This window comes from Aotus nancymaae, unplaced genomic scaffold (genome assembly GCF_030222135.1).
Source record: "Aotus nancymaae isolate 86718 unplaced genomic scaffold, 86718_ANA_hifiasm-v0.15.2.pri h1tg000029l, whole genome shotgun sequence".
Classification (NCBI taxonomy): Eukaryota; Metazoa; Chordata; class Mammalia; order Primates; family Aotidae; genus Aotus; species Aotus nancymaae.
In genome coordinates, this window is record NW_026988442.1 from 60,462,590 (window position 1) to 60,485,190 (window position 22,601).

At 37.8% G+C, this 22,601-nt stretch overlaps 1 protein-coding gene across 22 annotated transcripts in view; it reads left to right on the forward strand.

Annotated features, from left to right (window-relative positions):
• Positions 1 to 22,601, forward strand: part of NEB (nebulin) — a 217,142-nt gene that overhangs the window by 86,556 nt on the left and 107,985 nt on the right. For all 22 annotated transcript variants that reach the window (XM_064382783.1, XM_064382770.1, XM_064382772.1 and 19 more), the window contains exons 61-73: positions 925 to 1,236; positions 1,533 to 1,736; positions 2,223 to 2,327; positions 5,307 to 5,414; positions 7,228 to 7,539; positions 9,784 to 9,987; positions 10,308 to 10,412; positions 12,182 to 12,289; positions 13,905 to 14,216; positions 14,532 to 14,735; positions 15,816 to 15,920; positions 20,724 to 20,831; positions 21,944 to 22,255. In XM_064382783.1, coding sequence (XP_064238853.1) covers positions 925 to 1,236; positions 1,533 to 1,736; positions 2,223 to 2,327; positions 5,307 to 5,414; positions 7,228 to 7,539; positions 9,784 to 9,987; positions 10,308 to 10,412; positions 12,182 to 12,289; positions 13,905 to 14,216; positions 14,532 to 14,735; positions 15,816 to 15,920; positions 20,724 to 20,831; positions 21,944 to 22,255 — 2,499 coding nt within the window. The remainder of the gene's footprint in view (positions 1 to 924; positions 1,237 to 1,532; positions 1,737 to 2,222; positions 2,328 to 5,306; positions 5,415 to 7,227; positions 7,540 to 9,783; positions 9,988 to 10,307; positions 10,413 to 12,181; positions 12,290 to 13,904; positions 14,217 to 14,531; positions 14,736 to 15,815; positions 15,921 to 20,723; positions 20,832 to 21,943; positions 22,256 to 22,601) is intronic.

Genomic DNA, 22,601 nt, shown 5'->3' on the forward strand with positions numbered 1-22,601 from the left:
TTTAAAAGACGGATTTTCTCACATTTCTAAAAATTTTTATCTTTCCATTTCTTTTGTCTATGAAGTAAAAAAAAAAAAACCTCTAGATTTTTTCTTTATTTCCAAAATATGAGAAGTAATAATAATTTAAGAATAAATGTTCAACAATCACAGAAGAGTTAAATACCATATAATGAAATACCTGCTGTCATTCAAAATTATGTGTATAAGTCAGGCACCGTGGCTCACACCTGTAATCCCAGTGCTTTGGGAAGCCAAGGTGGGAGGATCACTTGAGGCCAGGAGTTCGAGACCAACCTGGTCAACTTAGCAAGACACTATTTCTACAAAAAACTTAAAAGTTAGCCAGGTATGGTGGCACATGCCTGTAGTCCTAGCTACTGAGAGACTGAGGCAGGGGGATCACTTCAGCCCAAGAGTTGGAGTTTGTAGTGAGACAAGATTGTACCACTGCATTTCAACCTGGGCAATAGAGAGAGATGCTTTCTCAAAAAAAAAAAAAAATTAAGTATGGAAAGACTATTTAATGACCACAGAAATGCTTATATAATTACTGAAAAAAGCAGGCACAAACCCATATACAGTATAACTTTTATTATATTCTCACACATGAATCATAAAAAATTATTCCTTAATTGCAGCATTTTATCTTAATTTTTCCTTTTTTTCTGTCTGTATGAATATATATCATCTATATGATATATTTTATATGAGATATGTTTTATATAAGATGTATATTTCATATGTGATGATATATGACATATATTTCATTTATTTTCTAAATGGTTTACAAGATACATGTATCGTATATAATTTATATATTCAGGGAAAATTTATCTATAAATAAATAGAAAAGTTTAGGCTTAGTAATTGCATTTTACTAAAAGTTAAAACAGATAACTCTCTGTCTTTTTCTTCTTCTAGTTCAAGTACAAAGAAGGCTATCGTAAGCAGCTTGGCCACCACATTGGTGCCCGAGCTATACATGATGACCCCAAGATGATGTGGTCCATGCATGTGGCCAAGATCCAGAGTGACAGGGAGTACAAGAAGGACTTTGAGAAGTGGAAGACCAAGTTCAGCAGCCCAGTGGACATGCTGGGGGTGGTGCTGGCCAAGAAGTGCCAGACCTTAGTAAGTGATGTGGACTACAAGAACTACCTGCACCAGTGGACGTGCCTGCCCGACCAGAGCGATGTCATCCACGCTCGGCAGGCCTATGACCTCCAGAGCGACGTGAGTACTGAGAGTCATAATAATGGGCAGAGGTGGGAAATTAGTTAACACTCCTTGGAGAAAATGGCAATATATGGCACAAGCTTGCCAGCTCCCCCTACAGGAGGCAAATAGCATGCCTTTATCCTTAGGAATTTTAATCCTTTAACCCTTCAGACCAAAATGGAATATTGTGTGATACCTGGCTTGTCCACCAAACTATATTTTGAGAGAGATTTTACTTGATCTCTTATCCTTTAGATGAAAATGCATTTCTGATACAGAGATAAATATTTATTGACTATTTGTGTCAACAGAATATGTACAAGTCTGATCTTCAGTGGTTGCGAGGCATCGGCTGGGTGCCCATTGGCTCTTTGGATGTGGAAAAATGCAAAAGGGCAACAGAAATTTTGAGTGATAAAATCTATCGCCAGCCTCCAGACAGATTCAAATTTACCAGTGTGACTGATTCTCTGGAACAAGTGTTGGCCAAAAATAATGCCATCACTATGAACAAGGTGAGACTTCAAAATTAAGATCCAAAGTAGGGTTCATAAAGCTGAATCTACAATAATGAAGCATTAATGAAGAAAGAGAGCATCGAGCAACAAAAGGCATCTATCTATATGTCTGTATCGGCCTGTCATCTATCTATTAATAACTGATATATATCATGTATATTCTTATATTTACTTTAGTTATTGTTTAATGGTTTTGATAAAGTGGCATATTTTATGAAAAGTCTTTGCATAAAATGTGCTTATTCTCATTTTTCTTTTAATTGTTAACATACATTTCAGATTATTAGAATGCATTTATAAATACATGTTCCACTATGAACTTACTACTTGGAGGTGTGCATAAAACACCTCCAAGTAGTAAGTTCTGTATAAGACCCATAACCTTTTTTTTTTTTGTTTATAGAGTTTTTGTGGTCCTAAAATTCATATTAACTATACACAGAACTTTTTTCCTGATGAATTTGTCTATTTTTTTTTTGATAGCGTTTATACACAGAAGCCTGGGACAAAGACAAGACTCAGATCCACATAATGCCAGACACACCAGAGATTATGTTGGCGAGAATGAACAAAATCAACTACAGTGAGGTGAGAGCAGATTCTTCAACATTTGCACATTGCTGCTTATTTCAATTGATCTACTCTATGATGATGTAATGCCACATGACAGCTTTATAAAGAATCTTTTTTGTGCTTCGTGTGAGTAACAACTCTTGCATTTCTCAATCACCAGCATAAATGTCAAACTTTATGCAAATGAATTGTCATTTAGGAAATACAAATGACAAGAACTAATTAAGCTGTAACCATGAGATTATGTAGACATTTTCTTTTATTAATTTTTGAAGTTAGGAAATCAGCAATTAACCTATACGTGTATCTCCCCTTTATGCTAAAGCACAACTGGAGTAAACATATTTTCCATATATTGTTCCTAAATTGTGGTTTAGGATCCAAATTTAAGATTTTTAGCGTATAAGATTAAGGGCAGGAACTAAAATCCACAGTACCACCAGGTAACACACATTCACACACACAAAAACACACATATATGCACAGAGAGAGAAAGAGAGAAATATCTGTCAATGTATATATTAGCAAGCCCATTTCCTTTTCACTTTCAGTGAGCGCAGGGCCACGTGCCACCATTCCAGAATCACAGATACTTAGGCAGAGAGCCAAGCGTCCACACCAGTGCAAAGGTGCCCCCCCCCCCCCGCACTCCAAATAGGTTGTTGACCTGCCTTTGGTTAAGGGTTCCCAATGGCAAGGAAGTCATCTCATAAATCAGTCCATTTGTTATAGAAAATTTATGAGAAACTGCTTCTGATGTGATGAGTCACAACATTTCCCTCTGAAATCTCCCATAGTCCTCTGAAGCTGTGCAGAACAAATCTGTGCCAACCCTCAGAGATGGAGAGCAGCACCAGGGTGCCTCCCCTGCCACCTTCACCCCAGGTTCACTTTCAAATCCAAATATCCCAAGTTCCTGAGCATTCCTCACATGATATCATAAAGTGGGACTCTCAGAACTGAGCAAAATATTAGAGTGAAGAATGGCTGGCGTTGAATACACTTAACTATTGTGTTTCCACTTCTGGACATTTGACCTCTATTCTGCATCCTGTGCTCCCAGGGCACATCGGCAGCCGTCATCACTGGTGCACACAGAACTTGAGATCAACTTAAACTCTAAGACATCTTATGTGGGCCAAAGCTAGGTTTCTTCCATCCTGCGTTTATGCATTTGGTAATTTACCTCTGTTCAAAGATTGACATTTATCTCTGCAGTTTCTTCTTACACTGAGTTTGTGAGTATAAGCCTGTGGAGATTTTTGTGAATCTAGGATTCTGGCAGCTGATGTGTTAGTCATTTCACCTGGCTTTATGCCACCAGCAAGGAAAATATTGTTTCTTTGGCAGCATAAATCAACAATATATTACTCTTCTAAAGAGCACAATTTAGAGAATTTAGGTGGAATTGCCACCATCTTTTAAGTAATTTTATTTTGGAAATGAGACTGTAATTTTAGTGTTTGTGTAGCCAGCTCTTAATTGTCACCAAAAACTAAAAACATCAAGTCTTACTCCCCAGTTAGAAAGGATTGAATTTTTAGCTAAACCTGTAAGATAGGTCTGTTACAGGAAAGCATGCATTATATGTGCAGGAATTTCAGGAAACAAAGAGCGCCCCCTATATCTAACCACGCAGCATTTCTGGAATTCTCAACTCTGTCTTTGCTGAAAAAGCTCAGAGATGTGTTAGTGCAGCTGCTCGGCTGCCAGTTCGAGGAGGCCCACGTGCCCTTCCTCCTTTCGCCTGTGATCCCCCATTCCACACACCCAGACTGGGACACTGCCATGGGCACTCCTCTCTGGTGTTAAAAAGAAGAGAACTTTTTGGCTGCTTTCCTATTTTCTGTAGAATTAAACACCAACTTAGAATCAGGCGTTCACAGTCTGACTCCAGGCTCTTCTCAGCCCTCTCCTGCCACTTCTCCCTGGGGCCTCACCCACCTTCTTCACACAAAGGTGTTGAACCCCTCTGCTTCCTCTCCACAGTGGTGCCTTGATTCGCGTGATTTCCTCTGCCCTTCATGCTACCCGAGTCTACTGAAACTGCTCAAAGTCCAACTCAAAGGTCACCCCATCTGCAAGAACTTCCCTGACTCTCAATTCAGAATAAATGACTGACTCCTTTCTGGAGCTCTTCGTTATTAATGTGGTTGGACTTCTCAGCTGTTGGTTTCACAGGTTGTCAGTCTCTCCCTCAGTTCTATCAGGGAACTTTAGGTTCAGAGGGGCCTCCACCTCATCTTTGATTCCCAAGTACCCACCACAGTCAGAGACACAGGGTCAGGGCAGAATAAATGTGAGTTGAATTGATTGCCATGATCAACAGTTAAGTCTTTCCCTCCCATCCACATTTTACCACGATAGACCTATGAGTTTCAGCTTAATTTTTCCCATATTTTTTAAACTGGATTTATTGTTTTAATTAAAAAAATTTGAAACAACCTATAATATGTATATATACTTAATTCAACATAGTTTTTAAAGTGAAAGATAAAGGTGCATTGATCTCCACGAGTATCATTTTTTTTTTTTTTGAGACGAAATTTCGCTCTTGTTGCCCATGCTGGAGTGCAATGGCACAATCTCAGCTAACTGCAACCTCTGCCTCCTGGGTTCAAACACTTCTCCTCCCTCGGCCTCCCTGGTAACTGGGATTACGGACATGCACCACCACACTCGGCTAATTTTTTTTGTATTTAGCAGAGACGGGGTTTCACCATGTTGGTCAGGCTGGTCTCAAACTCCTGACCTCAGACGATCCACCCACCTCAGCCTCCCAAAGTGCTGGGATTACAGGCGTGAGCCACCGCACCCACCCTTATTTTTGAGTCTTCACTTCAGCAAATACGCAGAAGGCTTAGAACTCTCAGAAGTAAGATAATTATAGGCACTGTCTGTGGAGAACTTAATGAATTGTCATAGTCCTCTGTCAATTTTTAGATATAAATGTCAGCATCTAGCTGATTATTATTATTATTTGCCCAAATTTAGAGTCTGTACAAACTTGCTAATGAAGAAGCAAAGAAGAAAGGCTATGACTTGCGAAGTGACGCCATCCCCATCGTGGCGGCCAAGGCCTCCAGGGACATCATCAGTGACGTGAGTTGTCAATTCCATTCTGAGTATGTGGTCAAGGAAATGTGGCATTTTCATTGAACTAAATCTTGAAAAAGAACCTTTCCTGGACCTTTAAAAATATATCCTGATGTATTTGTGTGGAATTTTTCAAAACCTCAGTTTTAAGGGAAATGAAAATGTTGATGTTTACAAAAGGGGTTTGTAACCTGTAGGACACAGCGTCTTCCTTGAAAACTGGTCAACCAAGAACAGAGAAAGATTCATTCATGTGTACACTGTTAGAGTGAAGCTGCAGGCTTGGAGATGCTTATGTAAGAATTATCACCAGGCTTATAAAAAGCTTATAAGTTCTGCTAGTGCGATTCAGGGCCTGGCTTTATGTAACGTTTTAATATACAGTATTTTTTTTTTTTTTTTGAGACGGAGTTTCGCTCTTGTTACCCAGGCTGGAGTGCAATGATGTGATCTTGACTCACTGCAACCTCCACCTCCCAGTTTCAAGCAATTCTCCTGCCTCAGCCTCCTGAGTAGCTGGGATTATAGGTGCCTGCCTCCACACCTGGCTAATTTTTGTATTTTTAGTAGCATCAGGGTTTCACCATGTTGGCCAGGCTGGTCTCGAATTCCTGACCTCAGGTGATCTACCTGCCTCAGCCTTCCCCAGTGCTGGGGTGACAAGCGTAAGCCACCATGCCCAGCCAAGGTCACACTCTTAACAATACCTCCTAGTCTTGTAGTGTGTCTCCCAGAGTAAAACTGACTATCTTTCCTGGTGTTTCAGGGATTCTTGAGGAACAAATGACTGTTCTAAAAATTAAGGCCCACTTGCTGTCCTTTATATTGGAATCTTATGTTAGTGATGCAGCTTTATGTATGTGGAACCCTCTCACCAAATGGACTCATACAATAATAATAAATAATGAAATAATCATAACCAGTTGAGAACTCTTTGCTAAGTGCTTTACATGCATTGTCTCACTTATTCTGCATAATTGCCCTAGAATGTAGATATCCTCATTATCCTCATTCTGTGAATTGTTTAAGCAACTTGCGTAAAATCAAACTCCTAGTGGGTGATGGAGTTGAGACTCCAGACAATCTCATTCCTTTCCATTGTACCATATTGCCTCTTGCTGACTCACCTACACTTAGTCAGCTGTCTTTGAGACTAAAAGCATGTATTTTGGATAATTGGCTTAGATTTCAGAATGATGTCATTGGACATAAATAATAAAAACATTGTTGGCCCATGTGAGGCTAGAACCCATGACCTTATTAGGAGCATGATCTAACCAGTTGGGTTGCTATGTCAGTTTTACAAGTACAATCCGTTTTCAAAATGATGCCAAAAGCTTGCCACTGCCATTGAATACACGAATCCAGTAAATAATAATAATAACAATAAATTCTCCTCTGTTGCTACTACAGGTGGTCCTTGTAGGAATCAGTCATTCATTTTACCGTTTATTAAAGACACCATTCCACCAAGTGCACCCTTTTCCTGACATGCTTTTAGTGTTTAGAATCCAGTTCTCTGGGTTACCTGGTTCAAATGTTCTACAGGTGACCTTTCCCCACATATGCACTTCCTGTTTTAAGAGATATTCCTTAGTACCAGGCTGTAGGTGATGTGGGGTATACACTACAATTACATGAATTCCATCTATTTTTCTACCTCTATAAAGGCTTCCAGGATGAAGGCAGGATACTGGCTTGAGTTAGTGCTTATTAACAAAAGTCAGTTGAACTATGATGTAAGCAAGTTGATTTTGTACAGACTTGTGGCCTCTAAGGGAGTTACAATAAAAACCTGATTTGTACACTTTCATTTTAGTACAAATATAAAGATGGTTACCGCAAGCAACTTGGCCACCACATTGGAGCACGTGACATTAAAGATGACCCCAAGATGATGTGGTCCATGCACGTGGCCAAGATCCAGAGTGACAGGGAGTACAAGAAGGACTTTGAGAAGTGGAAGACCAAGTTCAGCAGCCCAGTGGACATGCTGGGGGTGGTGCTGGCCAAGAAGTGCCAGACCTTAGTCAGCGATGTGGACTACAAGAACTACCTGCACGAGTGGACGTGCCTGCCCGACCAGAATGACGTCATCCACGCTCGGCAGGCCTATGACCTCCAGAGCGACGTGAGTACAGCATCTATAAATGGAGCTGTTCATAGAAGTAATTTAAACTATGTGAAAATTATCCTTTATATACAATCCATTGACCTACTCAAGTTAAGATTGATTGGTCTATGAATAAGATTTAAATCAGAATACAATTTTATTGCTTTATCACAAATACATTACAAGACTTCATAAGAAAGTAAAATTTACAAAGTGGACTTGATCTTGGAAAAACAAAACTGGAATTAAGTAACGTTGCAATTTGGGGTCCACTAGAGGGAGACATTTTATTTATTCTTTTAAGGAAGGAAGAAACGTTTTTATTTTAAAAAGAAATTACTTTGGAATTTGTTTTTGGCTTCTTTGCCAAACAAATTATTGAATTCTGCCTACTGCAATGCTAAATATTATGCTTACGAAATAAGTCTCTGTGTCTGTACACTACTGGACTGTTTGACAGAAACTTCCTCCTAGCGTGGCTCTCTATGGAGGAGCCACATGGTAATGACAGAACTTACTACCTATTGGAATCAGATGCACTATCTCACATCCGGATGTGAGAGGCACATTTCCTGCACTCTGAATTTTATAAACTTTGAAGGAATTGAAGCACTAGCAAGTTTTGGTGACTAAAACTAGTTAGTAATAATTATACATTAATTGGTTGTTCTTAAAACCTTACAGCCTACCTGAGAAAACTCCCACGTCTGTTCTGTAGCTTTTGACATACAGAACCCTGTGTTTAGCAATTATTTCCAAAAAGAAAGGCTTTGCCTGCATGTAAAAGATAGTTTAAAAGGGTTGATGTCACCCATACAATGACAACATTGACAGATTGCTTGCCATCTGTCTATTTGCTGGTTACCTTCTCTGGATTGCCTTCCTCACCCTTCGATATGACCTTCATACTGTGGGAAGTATTTGGAAATTAAAAAGCATTCCAGAGGTATAAACTATTATTGTTTTTATTTTTATTTTTTTGAGACAGAGTCTCGCTCTGTTGCCTAGGCTGGATTGCAGTGGCATGATCTCGGCTCACTGTAACCTCCGCCTCCTGGGTTCAAGTGATTCTCATGCCTCAGCCTTTCTGTAGCTGGAATTACAGACCTCCACCACCATGCCCCACTAATTTTTTGTATTTTTAGTGGAGATGGGGGTTTCACCATGTTGGCCAGGCTGATCTCGAATTCCTAACCTCAGATGATCTGCCCACCTCAGCATCCCAGAGTGCTGGAATTACAGGCGTGGGCCACCATGCCCGTCCTGTTTTTGCTCTTGCTATTTTTATTTATGGGGCAATAACTAGTTAGCACAGGCCAATTCCAATAGGTTTTTTTATCTAGACTACGAAATATGAGTTTTTATTTTCTACTTAGTTGCTGTGACAGAGGAAATCTTTCTAATGAGTCAAGCAAAGATCCAATACTATGACTGTGAAGTAGTTATGAGTACTTAATGGGTACATAAAAATCTTTAGCAAAAAAATGTTTTAAAATAAAATGAGAACTAAAAATACAGCAAGATGATTCTATATAGGTGTCTGTGCTTCCATCCTGAGGACTTGGTGAGGAAAAGACAGGGACCCTGCATAATGAAACTGTTCATTTAATAGATGAACAATTAAATATTTATTTATTGCCCTGAATCTTGGACAGAGTTACAGCTGTTGAAGATCTGCCTCAGGGTTTCAGGGGTTCTACGTCACTGTTATATTTTAACTGTACTTTTCAAGGCATTACAGGTATTTTGAAATATATGGAAGAATACATCAAGGGAATAATAATCCAATACAATCCAACCACTAGAAAAACCCACTCTTATGCGTGTAATTTATCTACCCACACTGTTTTATGTGCTACTTTAAAATTTCATATTGTATTAATGACATTTCTACATGTCATCAGTATTCTTAAACAATAAAACTTTTAATGGCTTTGGAGTGTTTCATTTAGCTAGGCCTAAAATTGATTCACTAAGAGCCTGTTGTTGGATGTGTGTGTGGTTTCTGTCACTCTGGGTTGGTATTCTTCCCTGCATAGACACATTACAATTATGATAATGTTCACTGAACCAACTGACAGAAGATATTACTTGAGATCACTCCTCTCCTAATAACCTGAGACATTTGATAAGTTTTTATTACAGCTAGAAGTAGTTTCTAAATAGAAAACACGATTGCACTTTATTACTGATTCTGTTTGCATATTTACCCCAAATATTTTGATCTTGATGAAGAGTTTTTGACTTTTTTCCTCTTCTCAGAATATTTACAAGTCAGATCTCCAGTGGCTGAAAGGCATTGGTTGGGTCCCCATTGGGTCTGTGGATGTGGTCAAGTGCAAGAGAGCTGCAGAAATACTGAGTGATAACATCTACCGCCAACCTCCAGACAAGCTGAAATTCACCAGCGTGACTGATTCTCTGGAGCAGGTGCTGGCCAAGAACAATGCCCTCAACATGAACAAGGTGAGCCCCAGCTACCTCAAGCTTCTACAAGATGCCAGAAGATGTTACTAAACTTTAATGACTAATGGAGTGAAATTATCTATGAAGACATGTGGTCGAATTTGCTTTTTAAATTACATGCTTGAAATCCTCTAAATAATTTCGATTATTCCCAGTTTCAATCTTGATAACTAGTAATAAGACTCACGCTTCCAGTGGAATACTTTATGTTCAAGTCTGACTTATTTTTCCTCGTTAGGTCCGTAATAACAGTTTTACATGAACTTTTTGTCATTTCTATTTCAAATGATTTTTAATCAACATCTTATCTTCTTTTATAGCGTTTATATACAGAGGCCTGGGACAAAGACAAGACTCAAATTCACATAATGCCGGATACACCAGAGATTATGCTGGCAAGGCAGAACAAAATCAACTACAGTGAGGTGGGGCAAAAATCCATGGTGCTACATTATAGTGTTGTTGTTGTTTGTCTATATTAGTTTTATGGAGATTCTTTGGCCTCAGCTATCATGGTGCATGTGGGTCTTTCACTTACTACTCTACCCATCCAACCTTTCATCTCTGGGTTGAATATTATGTGAGATTCTACTGGCAAACTAAAGTCGCATTGTCTTTTCTGTTCATGGCGATTTCCAATGTGAGTCAGTGGGACTAAGTAGTATTTTAGGCATTTCTTAGGATTGTCAGATAAAATACTGGCCCATTATTTCCACCAAAACATGATTTGTTGTTTATCTGAATATCAAGTTCTACCGGGTGTGCTATATGTTTATTTACTCAATCAATGTGCCACCCCTCCCAAGGAGGCCTCTAATAACGCACACCTCTTCCCTACCTGGGCCCTGAGTAAAATTAATAAATAAAGGAGTAGAAATAGAAGTCAAAATCTCACTTTTTAAAAAACTACTTATGTGGCTGGGCATGGTGGCTCACGCCTGTAGTCCCAACACTTTGGGAGACCAAGGCAGGCGGATCATCTGAGTTTGGGAGTTCGAGACTAGCCTGACCAACATGGAGAAACCCCTTCTCTACTAAAAATACAAAAATTAGCCAGGTGTGGTGGTGCATGCCTGTAATCCCAGCCACTCAGGAGGCTGAGGCAGGAGAATCACTTGAACCCACGAGGCAGAGGTTGCAGTGAGCTGAGATTGCACCATTGTACTCCAGCCTGGGCAACAAGAGCAAAACTCTGTCTCAAAAAAAAAAAAAAAAAAAACTACTAAAGTTAGGTTAAAGGATCCATTTGTATGAGAGCCCAATAAGCATGCTAACTGAACATCAGAATTAGGGTTTCCTACCAGGCACAGGCTGTTCTGGAGCAGACGATCTGCCCTGATTCTCCCCACTCAGAGGTGAGGCTCTGCTTAGAAAACAGAGAAACAGAGGAGGATACCAGGCTCCTTCCTAGAGGGAGAAGGGCAGGGCTGAGCCAAGCATGCCCACTAATTCCATCCCTACCAATTAGATACATCAGTAAATCACTGCACCTCTCCAGGGCAGAGAGTAAAGGGACAGAAAAGGCCACAGTTAAAATAATTGAGCTTTGCCTATAGAAAGAAAACCTTAGGCATGAGGAAGGAACTGTTCTTTATCAACAATATTGATTATTGACTTTTTAAAAAGTAAAATGCAGTTTTATAGACACTTGGTTTACTAATATGATATAACCAAAATTTAGAAAGTTGTGTTGTAGTTGTTAACTATATTTTTTAGATTTTAATTTGTCTTATCTTTTAAGCATTATAAAATATTACATGATTGTCATACAAATTGTAGGTCATAAAGGAATAAAAATATATTTATACACATAAGTGGATAATATTAAACATTGTTCTGCCATTTTTTTTCCACTTAGTGGTATATATGGATTGCTGTTTTGTTCATCAATCTGTATTACTAGATTATATTAATCTATGCTGATATGTGTATAATATTTATGTATAACATTTATAATGATATACAATAAATTAATATATCAATACATATTAATGTTCATTGATATGTCCCATTTATTTCTAATGCTATATAGTATTTTTGGTAGAATATAATTTATTTCCTTTACATATTGCCAGAAACTTGGATTGTTTCCAATTCCTATCCTTTTTTAAATTTTATTATATACGTCGCTTAATAATCTCTGAATTGTTGATGTCAAACCTTTTGCTTGAACTTTTTGGCTTTCTTTCTTTAGAGTCTATACAAACTTGCCAATGAAGAAGCAAAAAAGAAAGGCTACGACTTGCGAAGTGACGCCATCCCCATCGTGGCTGCCAAGGCCTCCAGGGACATTATTAGTGACGTAAGTACTAACACCCTTGATATTTACCTGGATGGATGAAGTGAAGAGGCAGGATCATTACTATTATAACATTTGGGGGCCAGTTTAAGCACATTTATTGACTTATTTTTCTAAAATAAATGCTTTTCATCTGAAAAAACTTAGATTTTAAGCTTCATAAGACTTTAGTATCTATGTCCCAGGGAGGAAGAGGGTGACCTAAACCAGTATTCTTCAATTCAGTATAAAATTGGATGTGATTCTACATTTTTTCATATCTATAATTATGAGAAATTCATCTCCATATTTTGAGCATGGAGCATTACAGAAAATAGAAAATGGCAGAAGAAGTGTTAAAAAATAACTTAGTTACATGTATTGAGAGCTGATAGAACCAAGTGTAGGAAAATCCACCTTTCCTCAAATCTGCTCTATGTTTTTGCCAGCTCATTTTTTTTTTTTTTGAAAAATTATCTTAAATGCTTTGTTTTGAGTTCTTTTAAAATAAAAACAGAAAGACACAAAGATGAGGAAAACAACAAAATGGTGAACATAATTTCTCTTCCTGCCATCTCTGAAAGAGGTGGGTTATTTGGTGGATAATTCAGACTTTTTTTTTTAAGATGGAGTCTCAGAGTCTCGCTCTTGTCGCCCAAGCTGGAGTGTAATGGCATGATCTTGGTTCACTACAACCTCCGACTCCATGCTTCAAGTGACTCTCCTGCCTCAGCTTCCTGAGTAGCTGGGATTATAGGCACCTGCTACCATACTTGGCTAATTTTTATATTTTTAGTAGAGACAGGGTTTCACCATTTTGGCCAGCTGGTCTCAAACTCCTGACCTCAGGTGATCTGCCTGCCTTGGCCTCTCAAAGTGCTGGGATTACAGGCATGAGCCACTGTGCCCAGCTGAAAATTCAGACTTCTGTAAATATTTGTGTGGTGTGGTATCTGAAATAGAAAATATCCAGTTACCCCTTACCACCACCAACAACACAATGCTTTTTTTGTGGACATACATTCCATTTTCTCACTTGAGGAATCCCAAACAAACCTCAGTCAAAGTTGATCTCCAGCAGAGCAGGGCTTGTAGGATGGAAACATAATCCAGTCCACTTTAGAGAGTCAGTGCCCCAGTGAAAGTCAGCAAAGTCAGATTTGGGAGGGAGTGTGGGTAGGTCGGATGGTGGTGGAGGGTTAAATTACTATCTGTGGACTCAGGAATAGCAGTCTCAAAATCATATGTAAGAGTTTTGGGTTAGTGACTTCATGGGCCCAAGATGAAGAAACGGCAGTACACATTACCAAATGATCTTCTGGAAAGTGTAGCTTCCTTTATTTTTAAGGACTGAATGTCTACAAGCCATAGGACCATGTAGTTTGGCTTACCTTCTCACTGGACTGTTCCTATTAGACTGTTGCTGTTAGGCTATTTATGAGACTTCCATTAGATTACTGCCCATTAGATTAGTGCTGTAAAGTCTAATCAGAATTTAGGATGAGGAGATAAAGTGATCATCAGATTCTTTCATTTCTCTGCAAGAATTAGCAATTTTAAAATAATAAAGTTTTAAATTAATGAGACTTCTAAGCCTTTCTATTCATTTTTATTTTTGAAATGACCACCTTTATTTTAGTACAAATACAAAGATGGTTACCGCAAGCAGCTCGGCCACCACATTGGAGCCCGGAACATTAAAGATGACCCCAAGATGATGTGGTCCATGCACGTGGCCAAGATCCAGAGTGACAGGGAGTACAAGAAGGACTTTGAGAAGTGGAAGACCAAGTTCAGCAGCCCAGTGGACATGCTGGGGGTGGTGCTGGCCAAGAAGTGCCAGACCTTAGTCAGCGACGTGGACTACAAGAACTACCTGCACGAGTGGACGTGCCTGCCCGACCAGAATGATGTCATCCACGCCCGGCAGGCCTATGACCTCCAGAGCGACGTGAGTACTTAAGATCCATGTAACTGTGTTCATGATAGTAATTTATAAAAATACTAAGACAGTGGTCTAGGATTAGATAGAACTCTCAGAAGGGATGACAGTCTCTGCTCATTTTTTAGGCACCTCTTCTTCTTAATTTTTTTTTTGAAGAGAAAGAAAGAAATACCATGAGACTATATTCAATTCAGCCTTCATGTATTGAAGGACATATACATGAAATTCGACTACCCAAGCTTTTCTAGTGTTAATTTTTTATTTTTGAAATCATGTTAAAACAACTTCAGTAATACTTACTTTTGTGTTTAATCTCTCCAGAACATTTACAAATCTGATCTCCAGTGGCTGAAAGGCATTGGCTGGGTCCCCATTGGGTCTGTGGATGTAGTCAAGTGCAAGAGAGCTGCAGAAATACTGAGTGATCACATCTACCGCCAGCCTCCGGACAAGCTGAAATTTACCAGCATCACTGATTCCCTAGAGCAGGTGTTGGCCAAGAACAATGCTCTCAACATGAACAAGGTGAGCCCCCAATTTGTGGGAAAATAAGTCAGGGCTGTGTGTCATTTAAGATACCTATTATTAATTAAGTTAGTCTCTTTTGTTTAATCCAGTTAAATTGCTATCCAATGTAGAGTGATTCAGTTGAGTTCTGTATTCTGTTAGATAACAATACATGGGAGCATTTCTGCTTTGACATCTCTTGTGAAATAGTCAGAGTTAAGAATAGGACAGCTATTTTGGGTTCAAATTGTTTGAAGTCTATAAGAGTTAATGGTTTGGTATGAAGTTTTCTTTCTTGCTGAATACATATCTAGGTAAGCACAGAACAAACAAGAAAGATGCAAGCCAGCCATGGTGGCTCTCACCTATAATCTCAACACTTTTGGGAGGCTGAGGTGGCAGATGACTTGGGCTCAGGAGTTGGAGATTAGCCTGGGCAGCATGTCGAAACCCTGTCTCTTCAAAAAATATAAAAATTAGCTGGGTGTGGTGATGTACACCTGTATCCTAGTTACTTGGGTGGCTGAGGCGGGAGGATCACCTGTGCCTGGAGAGGTTGAGGCTGAAGTGAGCCATGGTTGTGCTACTGCGTTCAGCCTGGGCAACAGAGTGAAACTTGTCTCATTAAAAAAAAAAGAAAGAAAGATGCAAATCTTCATAATATTTATCAAAAAGAAATCTAGAGATAGCATATCTAGGTATATTTGCAGTTAATTAACCAACAATAAACAGCATCAAAGAAATAAAATTGTGGGAAGGATTTGTTAATATAGCCATAGTACAAATATGGATGTGAATATATGCTTGGGAAATACTTGTTTTTAATTTAATTGGGGTGGGGGGTTACCAAACACACGTGTGTGTGTGTTTGATTTTATATATGCCACATATATATTGTCCTTTTCATATCTTAGTATACATTTAAATTTTGTTACAATAAGTATATTGTAAAATCAGAGGTTGAAAAGAATGTTAACATACAGCACATGCACAGACAGCAAGAAAGCTGCCTCTTAATTTTGTCATGATTTCTTAATTGAAAACTCGTGTTTATGACAAACTGTTTTTCTAATTCATTAACCTTTTTATCCTTCACAGCGCTTATACACAGAAGCCTGGGACAAAGACAAGACCCAAGTCCATATTATGCCTGATACACCTGAAATCATGTTGGCGAGACAAAATAAAATAAATTATAGTGAGGTAAGATTGTTTTATTTCTTTGGTCTGGCCACATGGATTTTTTTTGCTGATGTAAAAAGGTCAGAATTATGGATTTAATCCTTATGTAAGCCAGTTAGGGTAAATGGCATAAAAAGCCAACTAAGCTATCTTGAACATACATATCATTGTATTAAAAAATAGATAGATAGAAAGGTAGATAGATCAGAGAGAGAGAGAGAGAGAGAGAAAGAGAGAGAGAGAGACAGACACAAAAGTATCTTCATTTTAGGAGGGGAAAATATCTTAACTATTAATGACTAAAACATAATTGTAATTAAAAATAATTCTAGCTGTTAATCAATGTAGTACTTGCTTCAAAATTTGTTTGGCAAGTTTCTTTTCTTCAGTTACCTCATCTGTAAAGTAGGATTAAAATGCCTATCCTAAAGAATTTTTAAAGAATGACTAAATGAGGTAAAATATTTGATATGTCCAGTGTGGAACCTGGTGCAAAATATTTGTTTAATGAACTTTAATGTCTCTCCTTTACACTCAACTCACCATGAAAATTAGGTGTATTTAATATGCTCAAAATAACTTGAGCTTTGTTTACAAGAACTGAAATGAGAATGCTTAAATTCGCCTATTTCACACGGCCTGAGAACAATAAAATACATTCTTTTATGAACTATCTCCATCCTTGCTAAACTTGTCATTGCATATCTTTGCAGTCCAGAAATACTGCTGCATAAATAGCATTTTGCTCAATTATTCTTGCCAAAGTCAAGAATTTATATGGTTGATTCAAGAAGAATACTAGTTTTTTAAACATGTTTATGTGTCTTCATTTTCTTTTAGAAAGAAAGGCAGAGTTTTCTTCAGTTTGACAGCACTAGAAAATTTACTGATTTTAAAGATGACCAAATTTATTATTTTACCCATATTAATTACTTTTGCTTATAATAATGAAGCCTTAAAGAGGAGGCATGCTTAGATCCAATAATCATGACCAGTAAAATGAAGAGGGTATGATTTCGCTTTCTCCAGCATTATAAAACAGACCAAATGACAAGCTTGATTATAAATATTTGATTGGCCTTGGCTTCAGTCACTTTTGAGTGGGCCATTTTCTCTTGGCCACAGAGCTTCTCAGTTGGGTTATCTTCTCAGCAGATAAAGGTAATTTCTATTCCAGATTGTAAAGAAGCTCTTAAGCCTCTCTCATTTGTTTACATTAGGAGAATTGAGGTAGATTTTTTTTCAGACTGCTGCAAGGAAATTGGACTATTTTTTAATTCTAAAATTTTCAACTGGATTTACTTTCTTTAAAATTGCATGATCGTGCATTGAAGGCTCTGACTTCACCACAGTGCAATGTATTAATGTAGCAAAATCACACTCATGTCCCATGAATACACACAAAAAAATAAAAATAAAATTGAATGATCATGTTGATTCCCTGAGGAATCTAAGATTAGATTTCAGAATGGCCCATTTGAATCTCTTCTCAACCCATTGCCTGTGGTAGCTTCATTCCATAAAAGTAAGCAAATCCATCTATTTTTTCCTCTTAAGTTCTCATTTACCTATTCTAGTTTTCTTAAGTAACAAGCTTTAAAATATATCCCTGATGATAGCTAAAAGTGTGCTCTCCTTCGAAGCACTGCATCTTTTTTTAAATGTTGAAAGAATTAAAGAACTCTATTTTTTGGCCTGAAGCCATGAGATGATTGAAGCACATTTTTTCCCCACTTCTACCATTTTTAAAACAAGGGCATTTATTCTTAAAGAAAAAAACATAATTGAAGTATTTGACCTTCCACTTTCAAAAGAAACATTCATAGAAATTATGAAGAAAAACAAATTCCCTCTGGAATTTATCTCAGAGATAGTACATTGATTCTTATTTTTACTTTAGCCTTTTCTTGTAAAATCTTGTCTTGAAAAAACTATAAACTGGCACATCTTAATAATCTACTTATTAAACACAGTAATGACCCTGTAAGAGTCTTAAGTCATAAAAATATTTTTTAAAAAATTAAATGCCTCTGTAACATGTTTAAAGTCCAGATACTAGTCCAGTATTCTTAATTCAATCTAATTTGAGAATGGGGCATAAAAATAAAGTTTTAATTATTTGTGCCACATTTTTTAGGGATTTTCCTTACGTTTAAGATTTTGTCTTTACACAGCCTCAGCAATGAAAAGTACACTGAACAGTAGAGGGATGATAAAGCCTTGTAACACCATAGATCGTTGTAGTTTTTCCCTTAAAACCATACATTGTTTCTAAGTTCTTTTCCAGAACTGTCTGCTGGTACTGTGTCTGCTTTATCTAACTCAATAAACCTCGTAAAAGAGGAAAGGGAGAAAACGAAATTAAAGATTATTCAATCGTAGATTGATCTCAAGGCTGTATTTGGATATAGATGAGCTGCTTTCAAACCTCAGCTACCACCCTTGAGGTTACACAGAGGCCTTCCAAGGGGGAATCTGGCATGGATCATTTTACACAAATCAGTTAACATAGCTTCAACTTCCATACCCACACTCTTCTAAATTATCTGCCCAAGAATGCCCCTACAGTTCGAGTGGCATCCCACTTCTTTCATAGTCACTCTCATCTCATGTTAAAACAAAAAAGGCATGGTTTGAAGGTGAAGAAAGAAACTAGAGAACTAAATGCTTCTCATTCTCTTGAATTGAATTTTGCATAGGAAAACAACATTGCTATAAAGGAGATTATTGGGACAACTGATGAAATTTGAATATTGACTGTATATTTCATAATAAAAGAGAATAGAACTAGACAGTAATACTGTATCAATGTTAAATTTCCTGAGTCTGATACATATATTGTGGTTACATAAAATATCTTTATTCTTAGGAGATACATGATAAAGTATTCAAGGATGAAGGCCATGATGTATACAGTTTTCTCTTAATCAGTTCAACAATTGAAAATAATAATAAGGCTGGGCACGGTGGCTCACGCCTGTAATCCCAGCACTTTGGGAGGCCGAGGCGGGTGGATCACGAGATCATGAGATCGAGACCATCCTGGTCAACATGGTGAAACCCCGTCTCTACTAAAAATACAAAAAATTAGCTGGGAACGGTGGCGCGTGTCTGTAATCCCAGCTACTCAGGAGGCTGAGGCAGGAGAATTGCTTGAACCCAGGAGGCGGAGGTTGCGGTGAGCCGAAATCGCGCCATTGCACTCCAGCCTGGGTAACAAGAGCAAAACTCCATCTCAAAAAAAAAGAACATAATAATAATAATAATAATAAGTAAAATGAAGAAATACATACACACATAAACAGAAACAGAGGAGGCAAATATGGCAAAAATGTTAATAAGTTAGATAGTTAGAACTTATAACTTTTCTGTAGATTTGAAGTTTTGCAAAAGGTAGAAAGAATACATTTTAAAATATTGACATATATTAAAATATTTAAGTATGATAATATAAAGATTTCATTTTTTTAAAAAAAGAAAAAAGTTATACTTATCCTAGTAGTTACTGTGATGCATGTGTGGAAGTATTAAAACTCTACCAAACATGGCTGGGTGCAGTGGCTCATGCCTGAAATCCCAGCAATTTGGGAGGCTGAGGCAGGAGGATCACTGGAGTTCAGGAGTTTGAGATCAGCCTGGCCAACATGGCAACACTCACCTCTACTAAAAATACAAAAATTAGCTGGGCGTGGTGGCATGCACCTGTAATCCCAGCTACTTGGGTGGCTAAGGCATGAGAATCACTTGAATCTGAGAGACAGTGAGCCAAGATTGTGCCACTGCACTCTACCCTGGGCAACAGAATGAGACTCTCTCAAAAAACAAACAAAATAACAACAACAACAACAACAGAAACCCCACAAAACTCTACCAGGAAACTTAATTCATTATTGCCCATCAAAACTTTTTCAATCAAACCACCATGAGCTCCTACAAGTCATGTCTCATTAAGAGAGCCAATAAATTTTTATTTTTTATGTTTAAAAATTATCAAACTGTATCTTTATCTTGTTTTGATTTATTGAATACTGATATTTGAAGTTATTTAAAATTTTTGTTAAGAGGATACAGAATCAGTCAAAATTTTCATCACTGGTTCACAAACAAAAAGGGCTAAAAACCATTGGTATAGATGATTTGGTTCTCAAATGACATTCCCATGTAACATTTGTGTTTTGTCTTCTGCGTACGTCTGTCCTGCCACAGAAATTGAACAGTGGTGGTGCTTTCTCAATTCACAGAAGTTAATAAATAGAATTTTATCTGTTTTGCAGTTTTGACTCCTAAATCTTTGATACCTGCTACCCTCATGTCTGCTAACAACTTCTAATAGTTGATGAAATAATAAAGAGGGAGCAAATCAACATTAACAGAGTTCAGAAAGAGTGATACATCCTTAGTTCAGTACTAAATTTTATTATGGGCACATCCTCCTAGTGGTAGTATAATTATATGTTATTATGTGATACTATTCTCTGCTAGTAAAAATGTTCCCAATTCAAATTTGGAGTTAAATAAATCAATATTTCTTGGTTGTTTCATGAGAAAAGCAAGTAGTGAACAATCTAAACACACTAAGAGCTGTTCATTTAATGTATCAAATTTACAAGATTTGTGCAGAGAGAGATTGTGATGTCAAAACTTGCTGAATGTGAAATTTTCATTTAAATAAATATCCAAGGATAAACAGAAAGTAAGAGTTCTTTTTCTGATTTAAGGCTGAATATACTAGTGTAGTTTTGCATCCAAAAGTGGTCTTCCTTTGACTGTATTTCTCGAGTGAATGTGAATTCTGTATTTAAAAGCTACTTCTTCTTTCCTCAGAGCCTCTATCGTCAGGCCATGGAAGAAGCCAAGAAAGAAGGCTATGACTTGAGAAGTGATGCCATTCCCATTGTGGCTGCCAAGGCCTCTCGGGATATTGCCAGTGATGTAAGAGTTGATCAAGCCCTAACATTTCTTACCATCACGCCAACCACACGGGGAATACAGCTGGACGTCTCTTTGGTCATCATCCACCTTAACTCCCTTCAGTGCATAGGCAAATATATTGAGGCTTGAGATACAGATAATATGCCAAGATCACAAGCATCACAGAAGCATAGCCTAGACTGGAATGTGGCTCATTTGACTCCTTATTTTTGATCTTTGCTCAATAGGAGTGAGTGCCTCAATTAAAGTTAGATGTATGTATGCTGTGCTACTCACAGAATCTCAGAAGCTCTCCTTGGAACATACCCAAGGCAAAAATGCCAGAAAAGAAGGAGGTTTAACTGAATTTGCCCCATCACTTGAAAAAGAACATAGGATAGCAAAAAAAATTAAAAGTTTTCTTGCCATGGGGTGCGCAGAATCAGTATTTCTTTACCCTAAAAATGTAAACATATGCCTGGACATCCTAAAAATTAATCCAAGAGTAATAAAATTGTCCATTTTTATAGGTTTTTAAAATTTAAAATTCTGATTAAATAGATATGTAATATAAAATTTACCATCTTAACCGTTTTCAAGTATACTGTTTGGTAGGGTTCATTGTATTCATATTGTTGTACAACGGATTTCCAGGATTTTCATTTTGTAAAACTGAAACTCTCCACCTATTAAATAACAGATATTTTTTTATTTTTAAACTAACCCTCCCAAACCATTTGTGAAGAGGAAATTATTTCTCAGACTACGCTAGAATAGTTTAATGATCCATGTAAACACACACTCCAGGTATGTTCTTAAATAGGCTCACTCACATGACGGATTTCTGAGACACTGTCATGGTTTATTACTGTAATGGGTTCTTCATTTCAGTATTCGCTTTATATCACTTTTTGCCAACATATAATTCTCTAGCATATGTAAAAGAACCATTGTAAAGTTGTTCTGTGGGGATGTGCCAATGAACACAACAGTCCAATATGCAGCATCAGAGCAGCATGACCAGTGAAACTCCTCTGTTGCCTTAAAGATTTCATAGAAAGCACCACCACAGAAAGAACAACAGGGAATGGCCCTTTGTGCCTCCTCCTTATTTACTGGACTCTCTCTTTCAGTACAAATACAAAGAAGCATATCGTAAACAGTTGGGTCACCACATTGGCGCCCGAGCAGTACATGATGACCCCAAGATAATGTGGTCCCTCCACATTGCCAAAGTGCAGAGTGACCGTGAGTACAAGAAAGAATTTGAGAAATACAAGACAAGGTACAGCAGCCCAGTGGACATGCTTGGTATCGTTTTGGCCAAGAAGTGTCAGACCTTGGTCAGCGACGTGGACTATAAACATCCTCTACATGAATGGATCTGCCTGCCTGACCAGAATGACATCATTCATGCACGGAAAGCCTATGACCTCCAGAGTGATGTGAGTTTTCTTGCTATTAGCTCTGAGTGTTAAAAGTGGGTCTGAAACGTGTCTGCGGGTTCTGACTAGTGTCAATGAAGTGCAATTTGTTTGTATATTTCAAACAATTTACAATTAGGTATTGGAAAGGACCTTTCCACTGGAGGTACTACAATTTGTTTTCTTCTCCAAAAGTTATCTGTAGGACAGGAAATAAGGTAAATATTATCAATTCTATACAGGTATAAGTCTTCCTAGGGATTCAGGCTTCCTTTGTCTGAATCAGATGAAATTTAACCCTTAAAGATACATCACTGCAGACTTTTGGCAAAGGAGGTAAAAAGTGTGTGTGTGTGTTGGCAGAGGG